This window comes from Hyperolius riggenbachi, chromosome 2 (genome assembly GCF_040937935.1).
Source record: "Hyperolius riggenbachi isolate aHypRig1 chromosome 2, aHypRig1.pri, whole genome shotgun sequence".
NCBI classification, from domain to species: Eukaryota; Metazoa; Chordata; class Amphibia; order Anura; family Hyperoliidae; genus Hyperolius; species Hyperolius riggenbachi.
The window spans coordinates 557,446,918-557,471,164 of record NC_090647.1 but is presented as its reverse complement, the minus strand read 5'-3'; the positions used below and the strand labels follow the sequence as shown (position 1 = coordinate 557,471,164).

Here is a 24,247-nt window from a genome sequence, read left to right as displayed (position 1 = left end):
AACCCCTTGAAAACCGGCCCTTAATAGCAGCATAGATGCGGTTTGTTACGCTGAGCACCTTGTATTCTTTCTTATCCAGCTACATGAAAACCACGCAGCTCACACACACATGCTTATACTGACTTACACATGCTGTCTTCTCTCCCTGCTTCAGAGACCAGACAGCATGAGTCACCGCATGGGAAGACAGCTCAGCTCTACTATGTACCGGGCTGCATCTGACTTTTTGTACATCTGCTTCATTCACAAACTAAGGGCTCGATTCACAAAGCCGTGATAAATGCTATGACGGCCGTGATAAGCTTAGCGCGCGGGTTACCACGTATATAGGATTGCATGCGTAATAGTAAAGGTTTGCGCGCATTAACTTTCACATTCACGTGCTAACATATGGGTTAGCGCATGAACTGGGAAAGAATGCGCGCAAACCTTTACTATTATGCGCGCAAACCTGAACGCATGCTAACCCGCGCGCTAAGCTTATCACGGCTTTGTGAATCGAGCCCTAAGGGCGTTTTTGCCCTTTTTTCAAGCGCAGGCGATTTTCAAAGTCACCCATAAAACGCTTGTGCAATGAATCTCTATGAGAAGGTCCATATCAGCACGTTGCGCTCACTTTGCGGTTGGCAAAGCGGTGCCTGGACCATTTTTGAGGCGTTTTTGCTATAATGGAAGGTATAGGAAAAAAACGCAAAATGCTCACAAAATCGCATTGTGCAGCGATTGCGTTCGTTTTTAAGATTAAATACATTGTATTTATTATTTTCCGGGTCAAAGAGTTCACTTCCTGACTTGCGTCAGGGAGTGAATTACAAAACCGCTCTGGAAAAGTGCTTTTACCAGAAACGCAGCTCGCAGTGGAGCGCCGGGAGGGAGGGGAAAAGTGCACAAAAAATGCAAAACGCTTGCATTTTTGACTTTAGGTGTGAATGAGGCCCGACAGAATGTTTATAAAGAGGCTGATGTTTCTACCGTCTTTCCCCGAATATAAGACACTGTCTTATATTCTTTTTGGGGAGGAAATTAGTGCTAGGGCTAATTTTCGGGGTTGGGAGGGGCTAGACGTGATGTGTATGGGGAGGCTCTTACCGCACCTCCCTTGTGGCTGCGTCCCCCTCCGTTCTGAGTAATTCCTCCGGTGTCAGCGGCGGCATTGTAATCAATCTGTGAGGGCGCCCTTTGACCCTCACGCAAGTACGCTAGTTAGTTCGGGCTCTGCGCTGGTGCTCTCTACCCTGTCATCATGTGCGCCCGGCTGATGCGACGCATCAGCTGGGCGCATATGATGACAGGGTAGAGAGCGCCAGCGCAGAGCCCGAACTAACTAGCGTACTTGCGTGAGGGTCAAAGGGCGCCCTCACAGATTGATTACTATGCTGCTGCCACTGACACCGGAGGAATTACTCAGAACGGAGGGGGGGGCGCAGCCACAAGGGAGGTGCGGTAAGAGACCACACACCTCCCCATACACAAAGCATCCCTCCTAGGTCTTAATTTCGGAGTAGGTCTTATATTTCAAGCACGCTTGAAATATAAGGGAGGCCTTACTTTCCGGGTAGGTCTAACTTTAGGGGAAACACGGTATTTGTGATGAACAGCTATGCAGGCAACACTTTAACAGGCCTCTGTGTTCTGATATGACCCGGGCAGGGCTGGAATATTCTAACTATTAGCAGACATTTTATAAATAAACTCAGACGAGGTTTTCTGATTAGCTGTGTTTTCCAGCCTGGTAGAACCTATAGTAAATCAGGGGCATAGTGTGCACCATTCCCTGTAGTGAGTTGTGTGTAATCTCCTTGTGCTTGTCCCCAGATTACGCCTGCGCCCTACAGAAGGACATCCTGCTGCAAGGCCGAATCTACCTCTCCGAGAGCTGGATCTGCTTCCACAGCAACATCTTGCGATGGGAGACCTTGGTGAGTCCCCCCCCCCCCCCATATTTCACAACTTGTCAAGATGAGAAAGAGGGAGACTTAAGCCTCACCCCCCCCCCCCCCTTCCTCACACCCCTAGTCGCGCAAACCATAAAGGTTTCATAAGAAAAATGTTTTATAATTCAGACTACACTGGTCCTCTCTATCCTGCTTCATTTTCCTCCATATAAACATTTTAAAATTAGTAATACACCAATTTAAAGGAAGGGAATAAAGTTTAGAGTCGAACACATTTTTTCAGTAGAGAAATATATATTTTTACATAGAAAGAGGGCCAAAGTCCTGAAGGAGGGACAAATGAGGAGGAAAGAGGGGCAGGGCTCCCAAAGAGGGACAGCTGGGAGCTATGGGTACATATACCTGCAGGCTGCGTCATTCACGGCTTATAAGTCTCTGACCTGCCACTGTACCAGCTCTGTATCATGGCATGAATACACACAGTCCTCTCTCTTCCATCTGGGGCAAAAATAAACCGTTTCTTTTCATCCAACTGGACCATTCTTATCTGTAAAAGGAGCCCATGATTACTCATACAAAACAATAGTTTCAGTTTTTACAAAATAAAATCAAAACATTTACTGCACCAAACCACAGATCTGCATCGCCTCCTCAGTGACTCCTAGCTGCCTGCTACTGTAGGAACCCTGCAACTATGTAGTCACATGACACAAGTTTTGTTGTGTTCATAGATATGTCTGCCGCTGAGGGACGTCACCTCCATGACCAAAGAGAAGACAGCAAGACTGATCCCCAACGCCATCCAGATCAGCACCGAGAGCGAGAAGGTAACCGGGCATACCCCATCCTGCAGACAGAGGGCGCTGTGCCTGCATGTGGCTCACTGAGAACTAGGGGAAATCATAGAGGGCGAGAAGGTAACCAGGCATACCCCATCCTGCAGACAGAGGGCGCTGTGCCTGCATGTGGCTCACTGAGAACTAGGGGAAATCATAGATAGATAGCACAGAGGGCGAGAAGGTAACCAGGTATACCCCATCCTGCAGACAGGGGGCGCTGTGCCTGCATGTGGCTCACTGAGAACTAGGGGAAATCATAGAGGGCGAGAAGGTAACCAGGCATACCCCATCCTGCAGCCAGAGGGCGCTGTGCCTGCATGTGGTTTACTGAGAACTAGGGGAAATCATAGATAGATAGCACAGAGGGCGAGAAGGTAACCAGGCATACCCCATCCTGCAGACAGAGGGCACTGTGCCTGCATGTGGTTTACTGAGAACTGGGGGAAATCATAGATAGATAGCACAGAGGGCGAGATGGTAACCGGGCATACCCCATCCTGCAGACAGAGGGCGCTGTGCCTGCATGTGGCTCACTGAGAACTAGAGAAATCATAGATAGATAGCACAGAGGGCGAGAAGGTAACCAGGCATACCCCATCCTGCAGACAGAGGGCACTGTGCCTGCATGTGGTTTACTGAGAACTGGGGGAAATCATAGAGGGCGAGAAGGTAACCAGGCATACCCCATCCTGCAGACAGAGGGCGCTGTGCCTGCATGTGGCTCCCTGAGAACTAGGGAAAATCATAGATAGATAGCACAGAGGGCGAAAAGGTAACCAGGCATACCCCATCCTGCAGACAGAGGGCGCTGTGCCTGCATGTGGCTCACTGAGAACTAGAGAAATCATAGATAGATAGCACAGAGGGCGAGAAGGTAACCAGGCATACCCCATCCTGCAGACAGAGGGCACTGTGCCTGCATGTGGTTTACTGAGAACTGGGGGAAATTATAGATAGATAGCACAGAGGGCGAGATGGTAACCGGGCATACCCCATCCTGCAGACAGAGGGCGCTGTGCCTGCATGTGGCTCACTGAGAACTAGAGAAATCATAGATAGATAGCACAGAGGGCGAGAAGGTAACCAGGCATACCCCATCCTGCAGACAGGGGGCGCTGTGCCTGCATGTGGCTCACTGAGAACTAGGGGAAATCATAGATAGATAGCACAGAGGGCGAGAAGGTAACCAGGCATACCCCATCCTGCAGACAGGGGGCGCTGTGCCTGCATGTGGCTTACTGAGAACTAGGGGAAATCATAGATAGATAGCACAGAGGGCGAGAAGGTAACCAGGCATACCCCATCCTGCAGACAGAGGGCGCTGTGCCTGCATGTGGCTCACTGAGAACTAGGGGAAATCATAGATAGATAGCACAGAGGGCGAGAAGGTAACCAGGCATACCCCATCCTGCAGACAGGGGGCGCTGTGCCTGCATGTGGCTCACTGAGAACTAGGGGAAATCATAGATAGATAGCACAGAGGGCGAGAAGGTAACCGGGCATACCCCATCCTGCAGACAGAGGGCGCTGTGCCTGCATGTGGCTCCCTGAGAACTAGGGGAAATCATAGAGGGCGAGAAGGTAACCAGGCATACCCCATCCTGCAGACAGAGGGCGCTGTGCCTGCATGTGGCTCCCTGAGAACTAGGGAAAATCATAGATAGATAGCACAGAGGGCGAAAAGGTAACCAGGCATACCCCATCCTGCAGACAGAGGGCGCTGTGCCTGCATGTGGCTCACTGAGAACTAGAGAAATCATAGATAGATAGCACAGAGGGCGAGAAGGTAACCAGGCATACCCCATCCTGCAGACAGAGGGCACTGTGCCTGCATGTGGTTTACTGAGAACTGGGGGAAATTATAGATAGATAGCACAGAGGGCGAGATGGTAACCGGGCATACCCCATCCTGCAGACAGAGGGCGCTGTGCCTGCATGTGGCTCACTGAGAACTAGAGAAATCATAGATAGATAGCACAGAGGGCGAGATGGTAACCGGGCATACTCCATCCTGCAGACAGAGGGCACTGTGCCTGCATGTGGCTCACTGAGAACTAGAGAAATCATAGATAGATAGCACAGAGGGCGAGATGGTAACCGGGCATACTCCATCCTGCAGACAGAGGGCACTGTGCCTGCATGTGGCTCACTGAGAACTAGAGAAATCATAGATAGATAGCACAGAGGGCGAGAAGGTAACCAGGCATACTCCATCCTGGAGACAGGGGGCGCTGTGTCTGCATGTGTCTCACTGAGAACTAGGGGAAATCATAGATAGATAGATAGCGATAGTGCGCGGCAATATAACATTCACTTCCAGGAGTTACGCTAATTAGCGTAACTCGCGGTACTCGAGGAGCGCAACCGTTGCTATGGTAACCTGCTTTGCTAAGAACAACAGATAGATAGATAGTAGATGATAGAGGATCTCAGTGTCTTTATCTTATCCAAGATAGGAAGCTTCCTGTTATTTGACTGCTGAGATAAGCTTGTTACTGTAGCTAAAACAAAAAAATAAATCCCACCATCCCGCTGGCACTGCACAGTTCTTGGAGTGAAAGAGGAACTCCAGTGAAAATATTGTAATAAAACAGTGCTTTATTTTTACAATAATTATGTATAAATAATTTAGTCAGTGTTTGCCCATTGTAAGATCTTTCCTCTCTCTGATCTACAGTCTGACATTTATCACATGATGACATTTTTACTGCTGGCCGGTGATGTAGCTGCTGCTTGCTTTTTTGGCAGTTGGAAACAGCTGTAAACTGCCATTTCCCACAATTCAACAAAATTCACAGACAGGAAACTGCCAGGACCATGGTCCTCAGAGTTTCTTGTGGGAGGGATTTCACCGCAATATTAGCTATACAGAGCCCCCTGATGATCAGTTTGTGAAAAGGAATAGATTTCTCATGGGAAAGGGGGTAAAAGCTACTGATTGGGACGAAGTGCAATTCTTGGTCACAGTTTTTCTTTAAGCAAATGCACCCAGACAAGGAAAAAAAAATGTGGGAAATATAGGACCTATTTTAGAAAAAAGGGAGGGGGAGTTGCATATATTTGGGAGGCACTAACTGTTTTGGGGCAATTTTTTAATTTTGGAAGCTACATCCCCCTTTAGACATTGTCGTCAGTCAGCTGATCACTCACCTAACTTAATGAGCCAGTGGATAAATATAGAAACAAGTTATCTGTATTACAAATACAATAGTTTCCTCTTTAAAGAGACACTGAAGCGAAAAAAAAATGATGATATTATGATTTGTATGTGTAGTACAGCTAAGAAATAAAACATTAAGATCAGATACATCAGTCTAATTGTTTCCAGTACAGGAAGAGTTGAGAAACTCCAGTTATCTCTATGCAAAAAAGCCATTAAGCTCTCCGACTAAGTTAGTCCTGGAGAGGGCTGTTATCTGACTTTTTATTATCTCAACTGTAAGTGAACTGTTTACTTTTCCTCTGCTAGAGGAGAGGTCATTACTTCACAGACTGCTCTGAAAGACTCATTTTGAATGCTGAGTGTTGTGTAATCTGCACATATTATAGAATGATGCAATGTTAGAAAAAACACTATATACCTGAAAATAAAAATATGAGAATATTTTCTTTGCTGCTAATCTTCTAGTAATTATTCATAGTACACAACCAATTCATTATATGATATATTTTTTTTCGCTTCAGTGTCTCTTTAAAGACACAGATGCCTTTACCTGATGAACCTCCCTGAACTTGGGCAATTCTCTTCAGTTGGGACAAAGACAGTAATAAAGCCTGAATAACGTGCTGGTACTTCTGTGTGGCTTGTAGAGCAGACAGCAGTAAGAAGCTGACAGAGGGTATAATAACCTTCATCCACGAGACTGATGTTTTGGCTTTATAATGTCATGTATGGGAGTCTCATGTGTGTTTCCTCCCCTTCCTCGCAGTATTTCTTCACATCGTTTGCGGCTCGAGACAGAAGTTTCCTGCACATGTTCCGCATGTGGCAGAATGTTCTCCTGGATAAGGTAAGAGAGGCAGATTTCAAACTACAGACCATCTTTCCATTTCATGTCAAATGCACGGGGAGCACTGCAAAATGCACCCCCGGCCCCTAGGCTATGGTATATGGCTCTCCCACTCCCCTTCTCTGCACGGTTCCCCAAGGTTCAGTCTTCGGACCTGTGCTCTTCCATCCTTACACCCTTGGAGAATTCACATTTTCCTTTGGCCCTCAGTACCATCTATACCGTGTCTTTAGGTCACCTGATTTCAGTCACAATGCATTCAGTGTTGTCCCAAATGCAGGATATTGAGCTGATATTTAAACAGGATACATAAAATATTAGTGATGCGTTTCTACAAATAAAACAAGAACCGCATAACCGCTATCAGGTAAGCTAATACACCAAGAGGTGGCGCTCACGGTGTGTGATAGAAGTAGGTACCGTGTTGACATATATGCAAGATCGTTGTTACCAGATTGGTATAAATTTCACATATATATATATCTATATCTATATATTTTGTATTCCAGACCACAGATAATGGGTTCAGCCAAAAGTCTTATTATGACCAGAGTATCATAAATAGTCCATGTACAGATGGCCTAAAATTATATTCAATATAAAAAAAATTCTAAAAACTATTAAGATATTATTTTCTCCAGATGAGCTGTTGCAGGAATAAAAGCGCCAAATACTCCTATGCAATTCAGACAGGCAGCCTCCACCAGCACCAGCTTTGTGTGTCACTCACCACTGTTCTAGACCAACCAATGGTCTATATGCACTTTGGGACCGTTCCCGGGTCGTCCCCCACCTCTCCAGCAATGTGTGTCTTCACAAACCACCAGTCAAGAGAATCTTCATAAAGTGGCTGCCTTCTTAATCAAACCTCAGTGAGAAAAAAACTCCCATAGCGTAATACTGCTAAAATCTATTTATTTATAAAAAGCAATTGCACTCACATGTCGATAAAATCAGCGCATAGAGTAATTTGTATACACGGGCTCTCCCCCGTTTGGTGGCCAGGCTGGCAGGCTCCTACTGATGTGTTCCACTCTGCTCCGCCGCGCGCACGGAGAACGCCAGGATACCACATGTGCCTCTCCACGCCTCTGCTCACCCTAGCGTGTTGATTCCCGCTTCCGCATCAGGCTCCGCCCTATCGATTTCGTCACTCAGTGACTCATCAGGGGCATGGGACGATGATTCACAAAAGTCCATTAGGAACCGCAAACAGTCCATTAAGCGTGTACCCTTCGTTACTGGTATCCCAGCAGGAACTGTTCAATAACACTTTGGTTAGATGCACCACCCAGAACTGGGACAAATTCCTCCAGCACCCAAGGCTGAGACGCCAACTTGAGCCCCTCCATCCCTCCCACCCCAGCCGTCACACACTGATTGCTATTAGACTCAGAGGCATCCCCAGGGCCCCCAAACACCTTAATCTCTAGTTATCTGGCTTGCAGTCACTGCCATGTATCCCCTTTTCCTATTTCTCCCTGCTTCAAACACAATAGGGAAATGATAGCTGAGCGAGTTGTGCGCCCCCTCCTACACTGCGCCCTGAGGTTGGAGCCTCTCTTGCCTCGGCCCAGCCCTGGCACCACCACTACACCCTAAGCAGCAGCAACTCATCCTTAGTAGGTGACCTTCTGTTAGATAGGTCTGCAGCGCTTATTGGGTCGTCTCGCCGTCCCCTTCCTTCAAAAGGATCCTCCATGACCAGCTCCTTAGCCAAAACCTTTGAATATCACCTAAAATATAACATATCGGGCCCACCATAGCGTTAAACAGTTTCAAATGTATTTATAAAATTCAGTACAAACATGCTAATAGATATAGGCGCAGAGTTTTAATGGGCAGGCCCATTCACACTAGTAGCGCTTTTCTGAGCGCTTTGTAATTGATTATCGCTTTTTAAAAATCGCTCCAATTCTCTTTCTTTAAAATCGTGGTAAAAGTCACTGCGATTTTTATGAAAGTGAATGGGAGCGATTTTTGAAAAGCACATATCAATCACAAAGCGGTACGTAGGTCTCCTGATGTGCTGGTTAGCACCGCTGTCCCCAAGTCAGTCTCCTCTTGTGGTCACGCTTCCGAGTTCCGCACACTCTACTAGTTTTGTTACCTAGTAAAACCACACAGAGTTTTTATTAATGTGTTTGTATGTCAGAGTATCATGTGTCATAGGCGAGTGTGACTGTTGCTCCTGTACACACCTAGCTGTTCACACAATGGACACTAGAGGGAGCAAGATCACACACTATAGCGATTGCCTGTTTAGTACAAACAGGAAGTTTTAATTCAGGATGGCTAAGGTACAATATTCCACTGCTGTCTAGTGAAGAGATAGTGGTCATTCTGGCTCGCATGCAAATTGTATCCTCAGGAAATACATTGGACTGGCTCAGTTCCATGCAGCAAGCCTCTTGTATTACGGCTGGTTTCACAGTGGGACGTTACAGGCGCAGGTTAGAGCAGCCTTTAACGCACCCCACCGCACAGCAATGAAAAATCAATGGGCTGTTCACAGTGCCCACGTTGCGTTACATAGTAACGCTGCGCCACCAGACAACGTACTGCATGCAGTACTTTCTAAGCGGCAGAGATCCGTTCCTGCAAATTGCATTCATAGTCTATGAGATCTGCAGATCATCATACACACCTTGTATAACTGACATTCATCTGCAGATCAGACAATCATCTGCAGATCTGAAAATCCATCCTGGTGGATCTGATCTGCGGATGAATGTCTGTTGAACAAGGTGTGTATGATGATCTGCAGATATCATAGATTATGAATGCAATTTGCAGGAATGGATCTTTGGCAGGAGCAGATCTTTTGCAGATACTGATCTGTTGCATGTGTACAGCATCTTTGTGTGCAGCATCTTGCAAAGATTTCTGTCTGATGGGGAGTTCAGCTCCATAGAATAGACTGTGAAGGTATGGCTCTCATACTACATGAAGGGGGTAAGAGTGGTCTGTGATCTTTCATTTTCCAAAGACTATGGTCTGATGTGTGTATGAGCCTTAAGGAAGGCATTCTCCTTACATGGCAGCGAGTTCTGCTATGTAAGGTGTGCATAGCATGCACTACGACTCCTATTTTATAGTTTGTAAAACATGTAATGTAAAGCTTTATCTCATCAAAGATCGGCAGATGTCAGCGGCAGCTACTCACCTGCTCGCCCGGGGCGACACTCCCCTCCATCGACAAGACAGGAGTGAGCATTTTTTTCCAAAGTGTTTCTGAGCTTTTTGGCTGCAGAGGCCACTGTGGTTTTGCCGATGGGCACCGGGCTAGTGGGAGATTTACTGCCGCTGACATCCGCCGATCCTTGCAGCACTGAGATAAAGCTTTTCATTAAACCGTTTATAAATGATAAAAATCGGTAATCTTTTATACAGAAAGTAAATTACTTCCTGTATATGCGCCGCCACTAGTTGAAGCCACACTTCGTCTGACTGCCTGCGGGTCACCGCTGAGGTCTCTGCTGCATGCCACGCCGCCAGGGGATCAGGGGAAGACTGTTGTGGTGACGGAGGGGGCCACTTGACTCCAGGAGGTAAAGGCGCGGCGGCTGGGGAGGAAAGGGGCGAGCGGGATGCCACCCCTAGAAAGACGCCGTTTGATGCACGTCGTTTAGACGGCATCATGGAAGATCCGCCCTTACCGTAGTAGTGGTAGATGTAGCCGTGCCAAGAGGCGGCAACATCAGGCAAGGCTAGTTCAAGACACACTGGGGAAAGATTAACCTGCCCCCCTCAAGGCCCAAGTCAGCTAGCGCTCCCCCTCCCTGGGGTCCGTGCACCGTTTTTGTCAGCATAGCAACTCCCCTGTCCCAGAGCACTGCTTCGTCCGTGGGCTCTTATCTACATCCTTGAAGGAAGCGCCTGTTCTCAGCGATTCAGTGCATGTTATCGTGTAATGCCATGCGATGAGTCATGGTGAGGAGGCACCCAGCTAGGATGAATATGGGGAGAGCAGACTTAGCATGGACCCCATGGAGCACAAGTCAGGGGGAGACCTGGGGGGGGGGGGGGGCTGGGGTGCAGCAGCACTTGGGGGCCCTGGGGCAGTTGCCCCCTTTGCCTCAATGCCGCCCCCCTTCAATAGAGGTAGCAAGATGACCCCTCCCCCTTCCCTCTAGTATAGGTAGCCTGATGACCCCCCAGTATAGGTAACCAAATTACTCCTCCCTCTTCCCTCCAGTATAGGTAGCCAGAAGACTCCCTTAAACCCTCCTGCCCCTCCTCTTGCATCAGGAAGAAGCTGAATGAAATGATTAAGAGGCACCAGGGCCTGAGAGAGAAAATGGTATGTGGACAACGAAGGCCAAAGTGGCCCCAGTAGTGGTAGAAGGACTCGGGCTTTAAAGAGAACCTGTACTGAGTAAAAATATTTAAAACAAACACATGAGGTAACTTCAAATGAACATTGCATAGTTACCTTGCCATCAGTTCCTCTCAGAAGCTCACCATTTTCTTCTGACAATTATCCCTTCCAGTTCTGTCAATATATTGTCAGATCTGAAATATATCAGTTGCTGTCAGTAAAATATCAGTTGCTGTCAGTAAAAGGTCAGTTATAGCTGAGAGGAAAACTGATGTACCAGGTAATGTCCATGTTTCCCTATGGCTCAAGTGGGCGATGTTACAGTTTTAGGCCCAGTGCACACCGAGCGTTTTTTGGAGCGATCCGCCGGCCGCATCCGCGAGGAAAAACGCTTGGCTAATGTATTGCAATGGGATGGTGCACACCGGCGGTTTGAGTTTTTTGCCAAGCCGCAAACGCGCCTCCTGCTGCACGTTTGCGGATTTCGGAAGTGTTTCGTCCTCAATGTAAAGTATAGGAAAAACACTACTTCAGAGCGGTTTGCCAGGCATTTTTGTTACAGTAGCTGTTCAGTAACAGCTTTTACTGTAACAATATGTGTAATCTGCTACACAAAAACGCACCCAAAACCGCTAGGTATGTTTAGAAAACCTCTCTAAACATACCTAGAATCGCTCTGAAATCAGCTCCCAAAACCGCTAGCGTATTGCGGATCTGCTAGCGGTTTTGGTGTGCACTGGGCCTAACTGTGTGCTGACCATAAAGCTGTTATGGGGTAATGGCCATTTTCAAAATGGAGGACGGAAAATTCCCTTGATCACAGTGGACAAATGGGACGCAGGAGAGGAGAAAAACACTGAGGAGTAGACTACATGGAAGGTAAGTATGACTTGTGTATGCTTATTTTTACTTAATTTTCAGTTCAGGTTTTCTTTCATTTCTAAGCTGGGAGAGATGCCAACAGATTCCCGGATCATCAAAACTATCGGTTCAGAAGAGTTCAGTGCTAAAAACAGCTAAGGGCTCTTGTCCACAAACTGTTGAACTGTGTGCTCAGCAAGCAATTACCAGGCAGCAACAAGCAGTTACCAGGCAGCAGTCACCAGGCAGCAGTCACCAGGCAGCAGTCACCAGGCAGCAGTCACCAGGCAGCAGTCACCAGGCAGCAGTTGTGAGAGTTTGAGAGGCATTTCCCTGCCTGTCAACAGTTCGTGGAAAAGAGGCCTTAGATACTGAGCAGAACCCTCAAGCTTCCAGGCCTGTGGTAAGGATCTGAGGTTGAGAAAAAACACATAAAGGTGGCCACACACACACACCATACAATTTTTTAAATATCTGTTCAATTTAAGAATTGCAATCAATTTTTCTGACTGATTGTAACATTTCAAAAATATGACCAATGTACCACACACCTATGTTAAATTTTTCCCCAATTATGATAAAAATGATTGGAAACTTAGAAAATTGCTAGGGTGTGTATACTAATAAACTGACAATCTAACACACACACCATACAATCTTCAGGAAGATTGAAGAAAAATATCTGGCATTCCAGTTCGATAAAAATCGAAACAAACGGGAAATCCGATCGGATTTTTCAGTCGAATGAAAAAAAAAAAGAGTTGATTTTTTCAAGAGATCCGATCGTTTTTATCGAATTGCCGTAAAACCAGATAATTTTATTGTATCGTTTGTGGCCACCTTTACCTATAGGAAGTGAGAAGGGAACTCTATGCATATATACACACACACCACAAAGGTTTTTGAAGCACCTCTGCCTCTGGCAATAGGAGCTCGTTGACGAAACTGGTAGCCTAGCTACCTAAACATTCCTGTCAGTCACGGCTGTGTGGCAGCACATTACGGCCACCAGATGAAGTCAGACCTGTTTTTCTTTCTCATCACAGTATTGAACTCCTCCGAGGTCCCTTGTCCACAGGAGACAAGGACTATGATAGCAGGCAGGATCAGGTAGTAACAGAGGGGTACACAGAAACCAATGCATTGTCTGTGTGGTGTCACAGGAGCTGGTGACGGCACGCTCGCTAGAAGGGACAGTGCCACACACGGAGTGATCATCTCACAACACAAAGCAGTTTAGTGCCAACAATGCTTTCAGCTCAGCTTGTGTGTCACTCAACACTGCATCATAGCTCACAACTGTCCCTCTTTCCTCAGCATTTGTCCCTCTTTCTATGTAAATATATATATATTTATTTACTAAAAAAAAAAAGTTTGACTCTGAACTTTATTCCCAGCCTTTAAATTAATATATTACTAATTTTAATATGAAGGAAAATGAACCAGGATAGAAAGGACTAGTGTGGTTTGACTTATTATTATTATTATTATTATTATTTAGTATTTATATAGCGCCGACATATTACGCAGCGCTGTACAGTGTATATATATTGTCACTAACTGTCCCTCAAAGGAGCTCACAATCTAATCCCTACCATTGCCATATGTCTATATTATGTGGTGTAAGTACTGTAGTCTAGGGCCAATTTTTTTTAGGGGGAGCCAATTAACTTATCCGTATGTTTTTGGAATGTGGGAGGAAACCGGAGTGCCCGGAGGAAACCCACGCAGACACGGAGAGAACATACAAACTCTTTTGCAGATAGTGCCCTGGCTGGGATTCGAACCAGGGACCCAGCGCTGCAAGGCGAGAGAGCTAACCACTACGCCACCGTGCTGCCCGACTTATAAAACAACATATTTTTCTTATGAAATCTTTATGGTATGCGTGGCTAGGGATGGGCCAGGGGCGTGGTTAGGGGTGTGGCAGGGGCATGGCTTAAGTGTCCCTCTTTCTCATCTCAAAAAGTCGGGAGGTATGACACTGGTTCAGAGCCAGCTAGCTGAACAGTAAGGCCCCAGCCACACTAGAGCGTTTTGCCGGCAATTTCAGCAAAATGCTCAAGCGCTAGCACTTTTTAAAGCGCTAGTGCAATAATACCCTATGGGCCCATTCTGACTTGGGCGATTTGCGTTAATCGCCGGCAATTAACGCAAATGTGTATCCTGCACCATTTTCAGGCGATTTTTCGGCAATCACGTTTAGTGCTATAGAAGTACTAAATGCAATTACGGGGGAAAAAAAAAAAAAAAAATAAAAAAAAATAAAAAAAATCGGCAAGTGTGAATGGCGATTTTTTTCGCATTCATCACCAAAAATCACCAGAGCAAAACGCTAGCAAATGCGCGAGCATTTTGCAAATGGGCCCTAAGGCCTCTTTTCCACAGGTGGCTGAACTGCGCACTCAGTGAGCAGTTACCAAGTAGCAATGAGCAGTTACCAGGCAGCAGTGAGCAGTTACCAGGCAGCAGTGAGCAGTTACCAGGCAGCAGTGAGCAGTTGTGAGAGGTCAGCAGGCTTCTCACTGTCTATCAACTGCTCGTGGAAAAGGGCACTTAAAGCAAAATTGACCTGAAAATGTAAAAACCATTAACACATACACACGTCATACTTACCTCCCGTGTAGTCTATTCATCAACCTCTTTATCCTCTCCTGTGTCCTGTTTGTCCACAATTAATATATGCAGCTTGAAATTGGACCAATCAATTTAAACCTGGGTGGGACTTGATTGGTCCATTTTCAAGCTGCATATATTTGCATAAAAATGTACATACATTTGCATAAACTTGGAAGTATTTGCATATCATTGATCATCCCTGGTCAGCACACTGTTAAGCTACGTACAGACATGCGATAACGATCGTTCGTAAGCAACGACGAACGATCAATTAAGGAGAGAAATGAAAAGGTCGTTAGTAAAGAGGTGTTGAAAGTGGCAAACGATCAGATCGTTTCCGAACGAACGATGCGGAAGTGACGAACGTATGATGCAGCGCATCTATTATGCTAAACGTTATTCAGATCAATGAACCCGGAACGAACGTCATTGTTAATGGCCAGTAGGAAAGAGGAAGTTGCGTACAGATCGTTCGCCCAACGAAAGTTCAGTCAGTAGATTTCAGGAAGTGACGTAAAGCCATCTTATAAAAGGCTTACCAGCAGTATAGAGGTTGCTGCATTTGGTGTGGACGTTCGTTCGTTATTGTCGTGTTTCCTGTTTATTATACACCTTTGAATTAACATTTATTATTATATAGTGAGCACAAAATAACACTTTATCAAATAAATATCACATAGTGTTTACTACACAATCACACACACAAACACATATCTATGTGTATATATATATATATATATATATATATATATATATATATATATATATATATACATATACACACAGAGAGAGAGAGAGATATAGATAGATATATCTCTATCTATGTCAACATATATCTATATATCTATATACATCTATCTACATCTATATATATATATATATATATATATATATATATATATACATATATATATACATATATATATACATATATATCTCTATACATCTATCTACATCTATATATACATATATATATATATATCTATATACATATATCTATATACATCTCTCTGTCTCTCTCTCTCTGTCTGCGCATGTACGGTACTTAACGAACGATCGTTTTTGTAACGATCAGCATACACACGTACTTTTGCTAACGATCGTCGTTACAAAAAATCCGCCAGGACGGATTTCCAGTTTGCAACGACTTCGGTCGCTGATCGTTACCCTTAACGATCGTTAGCGGTTATTTTGTAACGATCGTCGTTATAAACGATCGTTAGTCGTTCGTTACCAACGACTTTAGTCGCATGTCTGTATGCCCCTTTAGGCTGCTTTCACAGTGGGACGTTACAGGCGCACGTTAGAGCAGCCTGTAACGCAACCCACCGCACAGCAATGAAAAATCAATGGTCTGTTCACAATGCCCACATTGGGCTCTATTCTCAAAGACTTCCCGCATGCAGTAAAGTACATGCGGGAAGTTACCGACCAAAACACCGCCACATTGAAATTCTCAAAATGTTCCGCATGTTTTTTCCACATGCGGAAAAAGTGTGGTAAAAGTGCGGGATTCATGCGGAAAAATTTCCGCAAAAGTCGGTATTTTCCGCAATAAAAGATCAATTCTCAAAAATGTTCAGGCGCATCATTTCGTCGTTAATTACCGATTTTTGTATCACCTACAAGTAGTAGGTGATATATTCCGCATCCCATCGACTTTAATGAAGTCTGGAGGCTTAAGGGCTGTGCTTGCTGGACTTTAACTTTTTTTTTTAACACTTTTTCATGCGACCTTTTTACCGCATGATTCCCGCATGAATAATGGCTGTTTCCGCATCTTTTTTTCCTGCATGCGGAAAACATGCGGAAAATATTAGTGAATGTGGAAAAAATGCGGAGATTACCGCTGGCGGGAATATAGCGGTAACATTTTGCGGAAAATTTGGCTCTTTGAGAATAGAGCCCATTGCGTTACACAGTAACGCTGCATGTTCGTTTGAAGTGCAGCATACTGTGCGTTCTAGCGGCTTAAGCCGCGTTAGACTGTTTGCACATGCTCAGTATGTTTTTTTTTTATTTTGTGGGGGGAGAGGCCGCTACGTAGCCAGGCACATGGCTACTTTATATTCACTGCACTTGCAGTGTTTACTTCCAGGAGCGGCTCACGTGGTCTCCGCAGAGCATCCGACAGAGCAGACGCACCAAGAGCTGCTTTTAACGCGTCCTGCTCCAACACTACCAGGCGCTGCGTTAGGGGCACGTTATGCGACCTTAACGTGTCATCTAACGCAACGTCTTAGTGGGAAAGAAGCCTTGAACTGTAATATCACCCACTTGAGCCATAGGAAAACATGGACATTATCTTGCTCATCAGTTGTAGTTTCAGCTTTAACTGACAGCAACTGATATATTTCAGTCCTGACAAAATCTTGTCAGAACTGGAAGGGATCGTTGTAAAAAGAAAAGGGTGACCTTCTGATAGGAACTGATGGCGAGGGAATTATCTAATATTCATTTGCAGGTACATCATGTGTTTATTTTAAATAATTTTACTAATTTCATGTTCACATTAATGCAGGATTATGCAAATGTATGCAGCGTGAAAATAGACCAATTGAATCCCACTGAGGTTTCAGGCCCCGTTCACATCTAAAACCACGGAAGTGATTTTCCTGCGATTAAGGCCTCCTTTCCACGAACTGTTGAGCTGTGTGCTCAGCAAGCAGTTACTAGGCAGAAGTGAGCAGTTATCATGCAGCAACAAGCAGTTACCAGGCAGCAGTGAGCAGTTATCATGCAGCAACAAGCAGTTACCAGGCAGCAGTGAGCAGTTATCATGCAGCAACAAGCAGTTACTAGGCAGCAGTGAGCAGTTATCATGCAGCAACAAGCAGTTACCAGGCAGCAGTGAGCAGTTATCATGCAGCAACAAGCAGTTACCAGGCAGCAGTGAGCAGTTATCATGCAGCAACAAGCAGTTACCAGGCAGCAGTGAGCAGTTATCATGCAGCAACAAGCAGTTACCAGGCAGCAGTGAGCAGTTATCATGCAGCAACAAGCAGTTACCAGGCAGCAGTGAGCAGTTGAGAGAGTTTGAGAGGCATTTCACTGCCTATCAACAGTTCTTGGAAAGGAGGCCTAACACTGAAAAATCACTGGACACTGCGGCGGTTTTGGAGCGATCGAGATTAGCGTGCTATGCATGCTAATCGCAATCGCAAATCGCCGGCTAACCGCTGCATGTAACACGTTTGCGGTTAACGCTAACCGCAAACGAGAACACTGCCATGTGTTACATGCTGTAGCAGTTTTTAAAAAAACCACTAGCGGTTTGCCTGGAGTGGGAATCGCGTGATTCCTGCTCAAGTGAGAATGGGCCCTCAAGCTATATAAATTTGCCTTCAAAATTGGAAGAATCCTGCATCCACTCACAATTATTTGCATCTATTTGACCATCCTTAAGGCTCATACACACATCAGACTATGGTCTTTGGAAAATGAAAGATCACAGACCAATCTTACCACCCTTCATGTAGTATGAGAGCCATACTCTACACAGTCTTTTCTATGGAGCTGAACTCCACATCAGAAAAAAATCTTTGCAAGATGCTGCACACACAGATGCTGTACAGACACAAAAGATCAGTATCTGCAAAAGATCTGTTCCTGCCAAAAATCCATTCCTGCAAATTGCAATGATAGTCTATGAGATCTGCAGATCATCATACACACGATTTAACTGACATTCATCTGCAGATCAAGCAATCATCCGCAGATCTGAAAATCCATCCTGGTGGATCTGATCTGCAGATGAATGTCAGTTAAATCATGTGTGTATGATGATCTGCAGATCTCATAGACTATCATTGCAATTTGCAGGAATGGATTTTTGGTAGGAACAGATCTTTTGCAGATACTGATCTTTTGTGTCTGTACAGCATCTGTGTGTGCAGCATCTTGCAAAGATTTTTTTCTGATGTGGAGTTCAGCTCCATAGAAAAGACTGTGTAGAGTATGGCTCTCATACTACATGAAGGGTGGTAAGATTGGTCTGTGATCTTTCAGTTTCAAAAGACTATGGTCTGATGTCTGTATGTGGCCTTACTGGCAATTCGAGGTTGGTGCTGATTTTATCCCAACTTTATGAAACTTGGAGACAAGCCAATCAAATTCATCTGCTATATTTGGGTGGTCCATTTTCTGCATGGTCTCTTTTCCACGGGCAGTTGATAGGCAGTGAAATGCCTCTCAAACTCTCACAACAGCTCACTACTGCCTAGTAACTGCTCACTGCTGCCTGGTAACTGCTTGCTGCTGCCTGACAACTGCTTGCTGAGCACACAGCTCAACAGTTCGTGGAAAAGAGCCTGAAAGGGCTGGGCTGTTTTCCACAGGCAGTTGAACTGTGTGCTCAGCATTCAGCAAGCAGTTACCAGGCGACAGTGAGCAGTTGCCAGGCAGCAGTAAGCAGTTGTCAGAGTTTGAGAGGCATTTCACTGCCTATTAAGGCCTCTTTTCCACGAACTGTTGAGCTGTGTGCTCTGCAAGCAGTTACCAGGCAGCAGTGAGCAGTTACCAGGCAGCAGTGAGCAGTTACCAGGCAGCAGTGAGCAGTTGCGAACGTTTAAGAGGCATTTCGCTGCCCATGGAAAAGAGGCCTGAGTTCCATCTTCCACGGCAGCTGAATTGTGCGCTCAGTGGGCAGCTACCAAGCAGCAGCAGCAACCAACGCATGCGGTTTTCTGGACAATCTGGGCTTTCCTCTGTGTTTATTAAACGCACATTTTCTTCACAGTAGCTAATGATTGTCAATGAGAACATTGACAAATTCCTGCAGGATATAAGTTTTCTGAACGCAGAGGAAACCGCTATTGGAAAATCTCAAGTCTTTAACAGGTGTAACCTGCCTGAGGCACAGGTTTACATATCGCAGGTTATGGAGAGGCGTGCTGTCCCTTTAAGAGCATATCACCTGTGCTGGGTGTGTGCAGGCTGGGTTGGCTGCAGGAGCTCTGCTCTATCTATCAGCACTGCCCTGCTGTATGTGAACTAGGAAGTCTCAAATCACAGGCACACGGAACTTCCCTGCAAAACACACGGCACAGCCAGAGGGGAGCCACAGCTACCTGCAGCTGTCAGTCTGGGGATCGGGACACACACAACTTCCCTGCAGTGCTCAGAGGGGGGTCAGGACCCACATATCTCACCTGCAGCCTTCAGCCTGGGGATCAGAACACATGCAATGCTCATCTAGCTGAATCAGAACACACACAGCTTCCCTGCAGTGCTCAGAAAGGGGATCAGGACACGCACAGCTTCCCTTCAGCCTGGGCATCAGGACCTACACATCTCACCTGCAGCCTTCAGCCTGGGGATCAGGACCCACATAGCTCCCTGGCAGCATACAGAGGGGGACCAGGACCCACAGCTACCTTCAGCCTGGGGATCAGGACACATGCAATGCTCATCTAGCTGAATCAGAACACACACAGCTTCCGTGCAGTGCTCAGAGGGTGATCAGGACACACAGCTACCTGCACTGCAGCCTTCAGCCTGGGGATCAGGACACACACAGCTTACCTGCAGTGCTCAGAGGGGGATCAGGACACACAGCTACCTGCACTGCAGCCTTCAGCCAGGGGATCAGGACACACACAGCTTCCCTGCAGTGCTCAGGAGGGGGTCAGGACCTACACATCTCACCTGCAGCCTTCAGCCAGGGGATCAGGACCCACATAGCTCCCTGGCCGCACACAGAGGGGGACCGGGACCCACAGCTACCTGCAGCCCTCAGCCTGGGGGTCAGGACACGCAATGCTCATCTAGCTGAATCAGAACACACACAGCTTCCCTGCAGTGCTCAGAGGGGGATCAGGACAAACAAAGCCCTCACCACCACATACACAGTACAACTAGATTGACAACCTTGCACAGGGTTGTCGCCATCTCTCTGGATTACACTTGGACTTCATCTGATCCCAGCGCTACACTGAGTGAGTGTCTGTCTAAACTTCTCATACAATTCATGTAATACTTCTCCCATGATTCTGTCACTATGGACAGATCACATGACATGCAGCAGTTCACATGGCTCCCTCAGGTGCTGAATATAGCTGGCCATACACAGGTCAGTGCCAGCCAATCAATCCCAGATCAAAGCTCATCCGGAGATCAATGATGAAGGTACCGCATTGCACCGCTGAGGCTCAGGCAGGGGTCACACTCGCAGGTTCGCAAACACATGCGTTTTTCTGCTGTGTTTGCGTTTTTAAAAGCATCTGAGTTTTCTGATGCATTTTGAATGCATTCTATCACATTTGAATGCATAATTGGCAAATCGCATGCAATAAAGTGGTGCATGGACTTGCCCCATAGAAATACATAATGTGCGTTTTTGCATTGTGGTAAAACGCATGCGGTTTTCCCAAGTGTGACCCCTCCTTAGGCCTGGAACCCACTACAAAACGCTATCGCTAATCGCAATCGCTAGCGTCTTTAATGAGCGTTTTGTAAGTGATTTCATGAGCGTTTTCTGGTGATATTTTGGTAGCGATTTTAAAGTGTAAGCGTTTTGCCAGTGATTGTGATAGTGATTTGCGATTAGCGTAAATAATTCTATTTGGTCCTTTCAATTAGTTTAATTTTTTTTTACAGTGTGCAGTAATTTATAAATGATAGCAAAATCGCTCTGTGTATGAACGATTGCGCCAGCGTTAATATACTTTAAGCTGAGTACACACGTACGATAAGGATCGTTCGAAAACAAACGATAACGTCAATAGGACCGATAACCGTGCGCTCCAAATTTTCCAACGATCGTTTTTTTGGACGATAACGACCGTTATCATTCAATCCGGCCGATCCAACCCGGCGGATTTTTTCGAAAGATAATCGTTCAATCCTTGCAGTGTGTATAAAGATCGTCCGATAATGATTATCTGTGGAGTAGTACGCATGTTCTTATTGCCTGTCATAACGTCACTTCCGTTTGCGCACGCATTTTTTTTATCGTTCGTCGTTCAGTACTTTATACTTATATCGTTCACGTGTGTACACAATCGTTCATTACGAACGATCTTTTCGGTCTAATTTAAATATCGTGTAAACGTCACGAATCGTTCGTAACGAACTATCTTTATCGGACATGTATACGAACCTATACATTGCAGAAACCCCAACGCTCAAAAAAAATGCTGCATTGCCTGTGTTCGTGATTTTGCTAATCGCAATTGCACCACTGGAATTTGGCCCATCCATTAACATTAGCTGAGCATGAAGGGAAATCGCTAGCAGTTTGAAAACCTACCTAAGGGCTCGTTAACACTTGAGCAGGAATCGCACGATTTCCGCTCAGCGCAAAACACTAGCGGTTTTAAAAACCGCTAGCCCATGTAAGCCTATGGCAGTGTTCTCACTGTTTGCGGTCAGCGTTAACCGCAAACATGACATGCAGCGTTTTGCGGGCAATTCACAAGTTAGCATGCATAGCATCGCTAATCGCGATCGCTCCAAAAACGCTGTAGTGTCCAGTGATTGTTTTCTGCGTTAATCGTGGAAAAATCACTCCCGTTTTAGGTGTGAATGGGGCCTAAACACTAGAGAGATGCTCAGTGTGGTTTTGATGCTGTTAAGCTGTATGCTCCTTTTTGATTGGCCTGATGAAGCGGGATTGAGCCCGTGAAACGCGTAGCCTATTTTTACTGTGGAGTATAAATAAAATTGTTGTTTGACTGTTGATGCCACAGTCCTTCCTTTGTTTGCTTTGTCTGCTTTGTCTGCATGGATGGGATAGGCCCACCACTGCCCCATCGGTTTTAAGCTCGTTTAAGTGACTTTTATTCTATTGGCGCCTCTGGAAAGCTTCTACATATTGCTAAGTCCACCCTTGGTGGAGGGTTGTACCCATCTTCTTCCCATCTACAGAGAGCGACTTTTAATCCTGAGTGGGGCCAGGTTAATCTCCCCACCTGCCTTCACAGTGGTTGCCTAATGGTAACCCTGGTTTGTGAGTATTAAATTGTTATATTACTCATTATTAATTATCATCTATACAATATCACACTATTGGGCTCTTGGTGTCCCCCCCTCCCTTTAACTAGAGATATTTTGTGAGTTTAGGGAGCGATTCAAAACGCTAGCGATTTCCCTAAACGCTCAACTAATGTTGGGCCAAATTCCACTGGAGCGATTGCGATTACCAAAATTGCAAATGCAGAAGATGCAGCATGATTAGCGTTTCTGCAATGTAAAGTATATAAACGCTGGCGTAATCGCTCATCAAAACTTACACAGAGCGATTTTGCTAGCATTTCGAAGTTACTGCACACTGTAAAAAAATTTAATTGAAAGGACCAATCAGAATTAAAAACACTAATCGCAAATCGCTACACAATAGCTGGCAAAAACCTTACACTTTGTAAAATCTCTACAAAAAACGCTCATGACATCGCTTACAAAACGCTAGCGATTGCGATTATCTATTTTGCGATTTATTTTTAGTGGGTTCCAGACCTGAAATCGCTAGCAATTTCCATAAATGTTCAGCTAATGTAAATGGATGGGACAAATTCCACGGTAGCGATTGCGATTAGCAAAATTGCAATTGCAGGACATGCAGCATTTGGGAGCGTTTGCGCCTCGATGTAAAGTATTGAAGGGCTGGCAAATCGCTTATGAATTGTTACACAGATCGATCTGTGTAACTTTTAATTTAATGCAAACTGATTAATAATTGAATACGACCAATCAGAGTTGAAATCGCTAATTGCAAATCACAATTGCTGGCAGGCTTACACTTTTTAAAATCGCTTCCAAAATCGCCAGAAATAGTTTACAAATCGCTAAGTCAAAACGCCAGCGATAGCGATTTGTAGTGGGTTACAGGCAGTAAATGGTTTAAAGAGGCGCCCTGGTGGTATATAAAAGCGTTTAAAAGCAGTTTTAAAACCGAGAAAGGTTTGAGGTTGCTTACCTCAAGCACGACAAATCTTTGTAGGGACAAAAGATTTTATTGGTAGCACAGGCAACGCGTTTCACGGGTCTGAGCTCGCTTCCTCAGGCCAATAGCAGTGCCTATATTAGTAAACATGAGTCTCATGTTTACTAATATAGGCACTGCTATTGGCCTGAGGAAGCGAGCTCAGACCCGTGAAACGCGTTGCCTGTGCTACCAATAAAATCTTTTGTCCCTACAAAGATTTGTCGTCCTTGAGGTAAGCAACCTCAAACCTTTCTCGGTTTTAAAACTGCTTTTAAACGCTTTTATATACCACAAGGGCGCCTCTTTAAACCATTTAGTGCATCCCTAACCCCCATACGATACCCGTGTGAGGGGTGGAGGCAGAACATATGTGGTTTACACCACGGTGGACATCTGCCTCCCTTCATTTTTTCAAGGAGAGCGACCGCATCCAGGTCCTTAGTGACCTCCCCGAGTGGAGTCGGGTTAATTGTCTCCACCTGCTTCCTGTGGTCGGTTGCCCCTCTGCAACCAACTCTTGTGAGTAGATTCTTATCTTCTACATTGACAACTTTGACTAAACATATTACACTATTGGGCTCCCGTGTTTTTGTTTCCTGTGTCTTTTCCCCAGAAGGTGTCCTGACACCAATCATCCACCAGGGTTACAGGCAGGTCCAGTTCTGGACTTTTTGCTGCCTGAGGCAAACTTGTTAGCGCGCTTTTATCACTTTCTTACTACCCTTTTTCCTCAAACGATAATTTCAGGCAGAGAACATTGTGAATGTGGACATTGTCGT

General features: G+C 45.5%; 1 protein-coding gene and 1 long non-coding RNA gene across 4 annotated transcripts in view; one reads left to right on the top strand and one right to left on the bottom strand.

The window, feature by feature from the left end:
- GRAMD1C (GRAM domain containing 1C) overlaps window positions 1-24,247 on the top strand; it is a 205,863-nt gene that overhangs the window by 113,991 nt on the left and 67,625 nt on the right. For all 3 annotated transcript variants that reach the window (XM_068270886.1, XM_068270887.1, XM_068270889.1), the window contains exons 4-6: window positions 1,816-1,919; window positions 2,627-2,722; window positions 6,664-6,744. In XM_068270886.1, coding sequence (XP_068126987.1) covers window positions 1,816-1,919; window positions 2,627-2,722; window positions 6,664-6,744 — 281 coding nt within the window. The remainder of the gene's footprint in view (window positions 1-1,815; window positions 1,920-2,626; window positions 2,723-6,663; window positions 6,745-24,247) is intronic.
- On the bottom strand, window positions 2,214-11,269 carry LOC137547364 (uncharacterized). Its single transcript, XR_011026576.1, has 3 exons — window positions 11,180-11,269; window positions 6,448-6,735; window positions 2,214-2,442 (listed from the first exon to the last, which is right to left on the bottom strand). It is a non-coding gene; the product is annotated as an uncharacterized lncRNA (long non-coding RNA).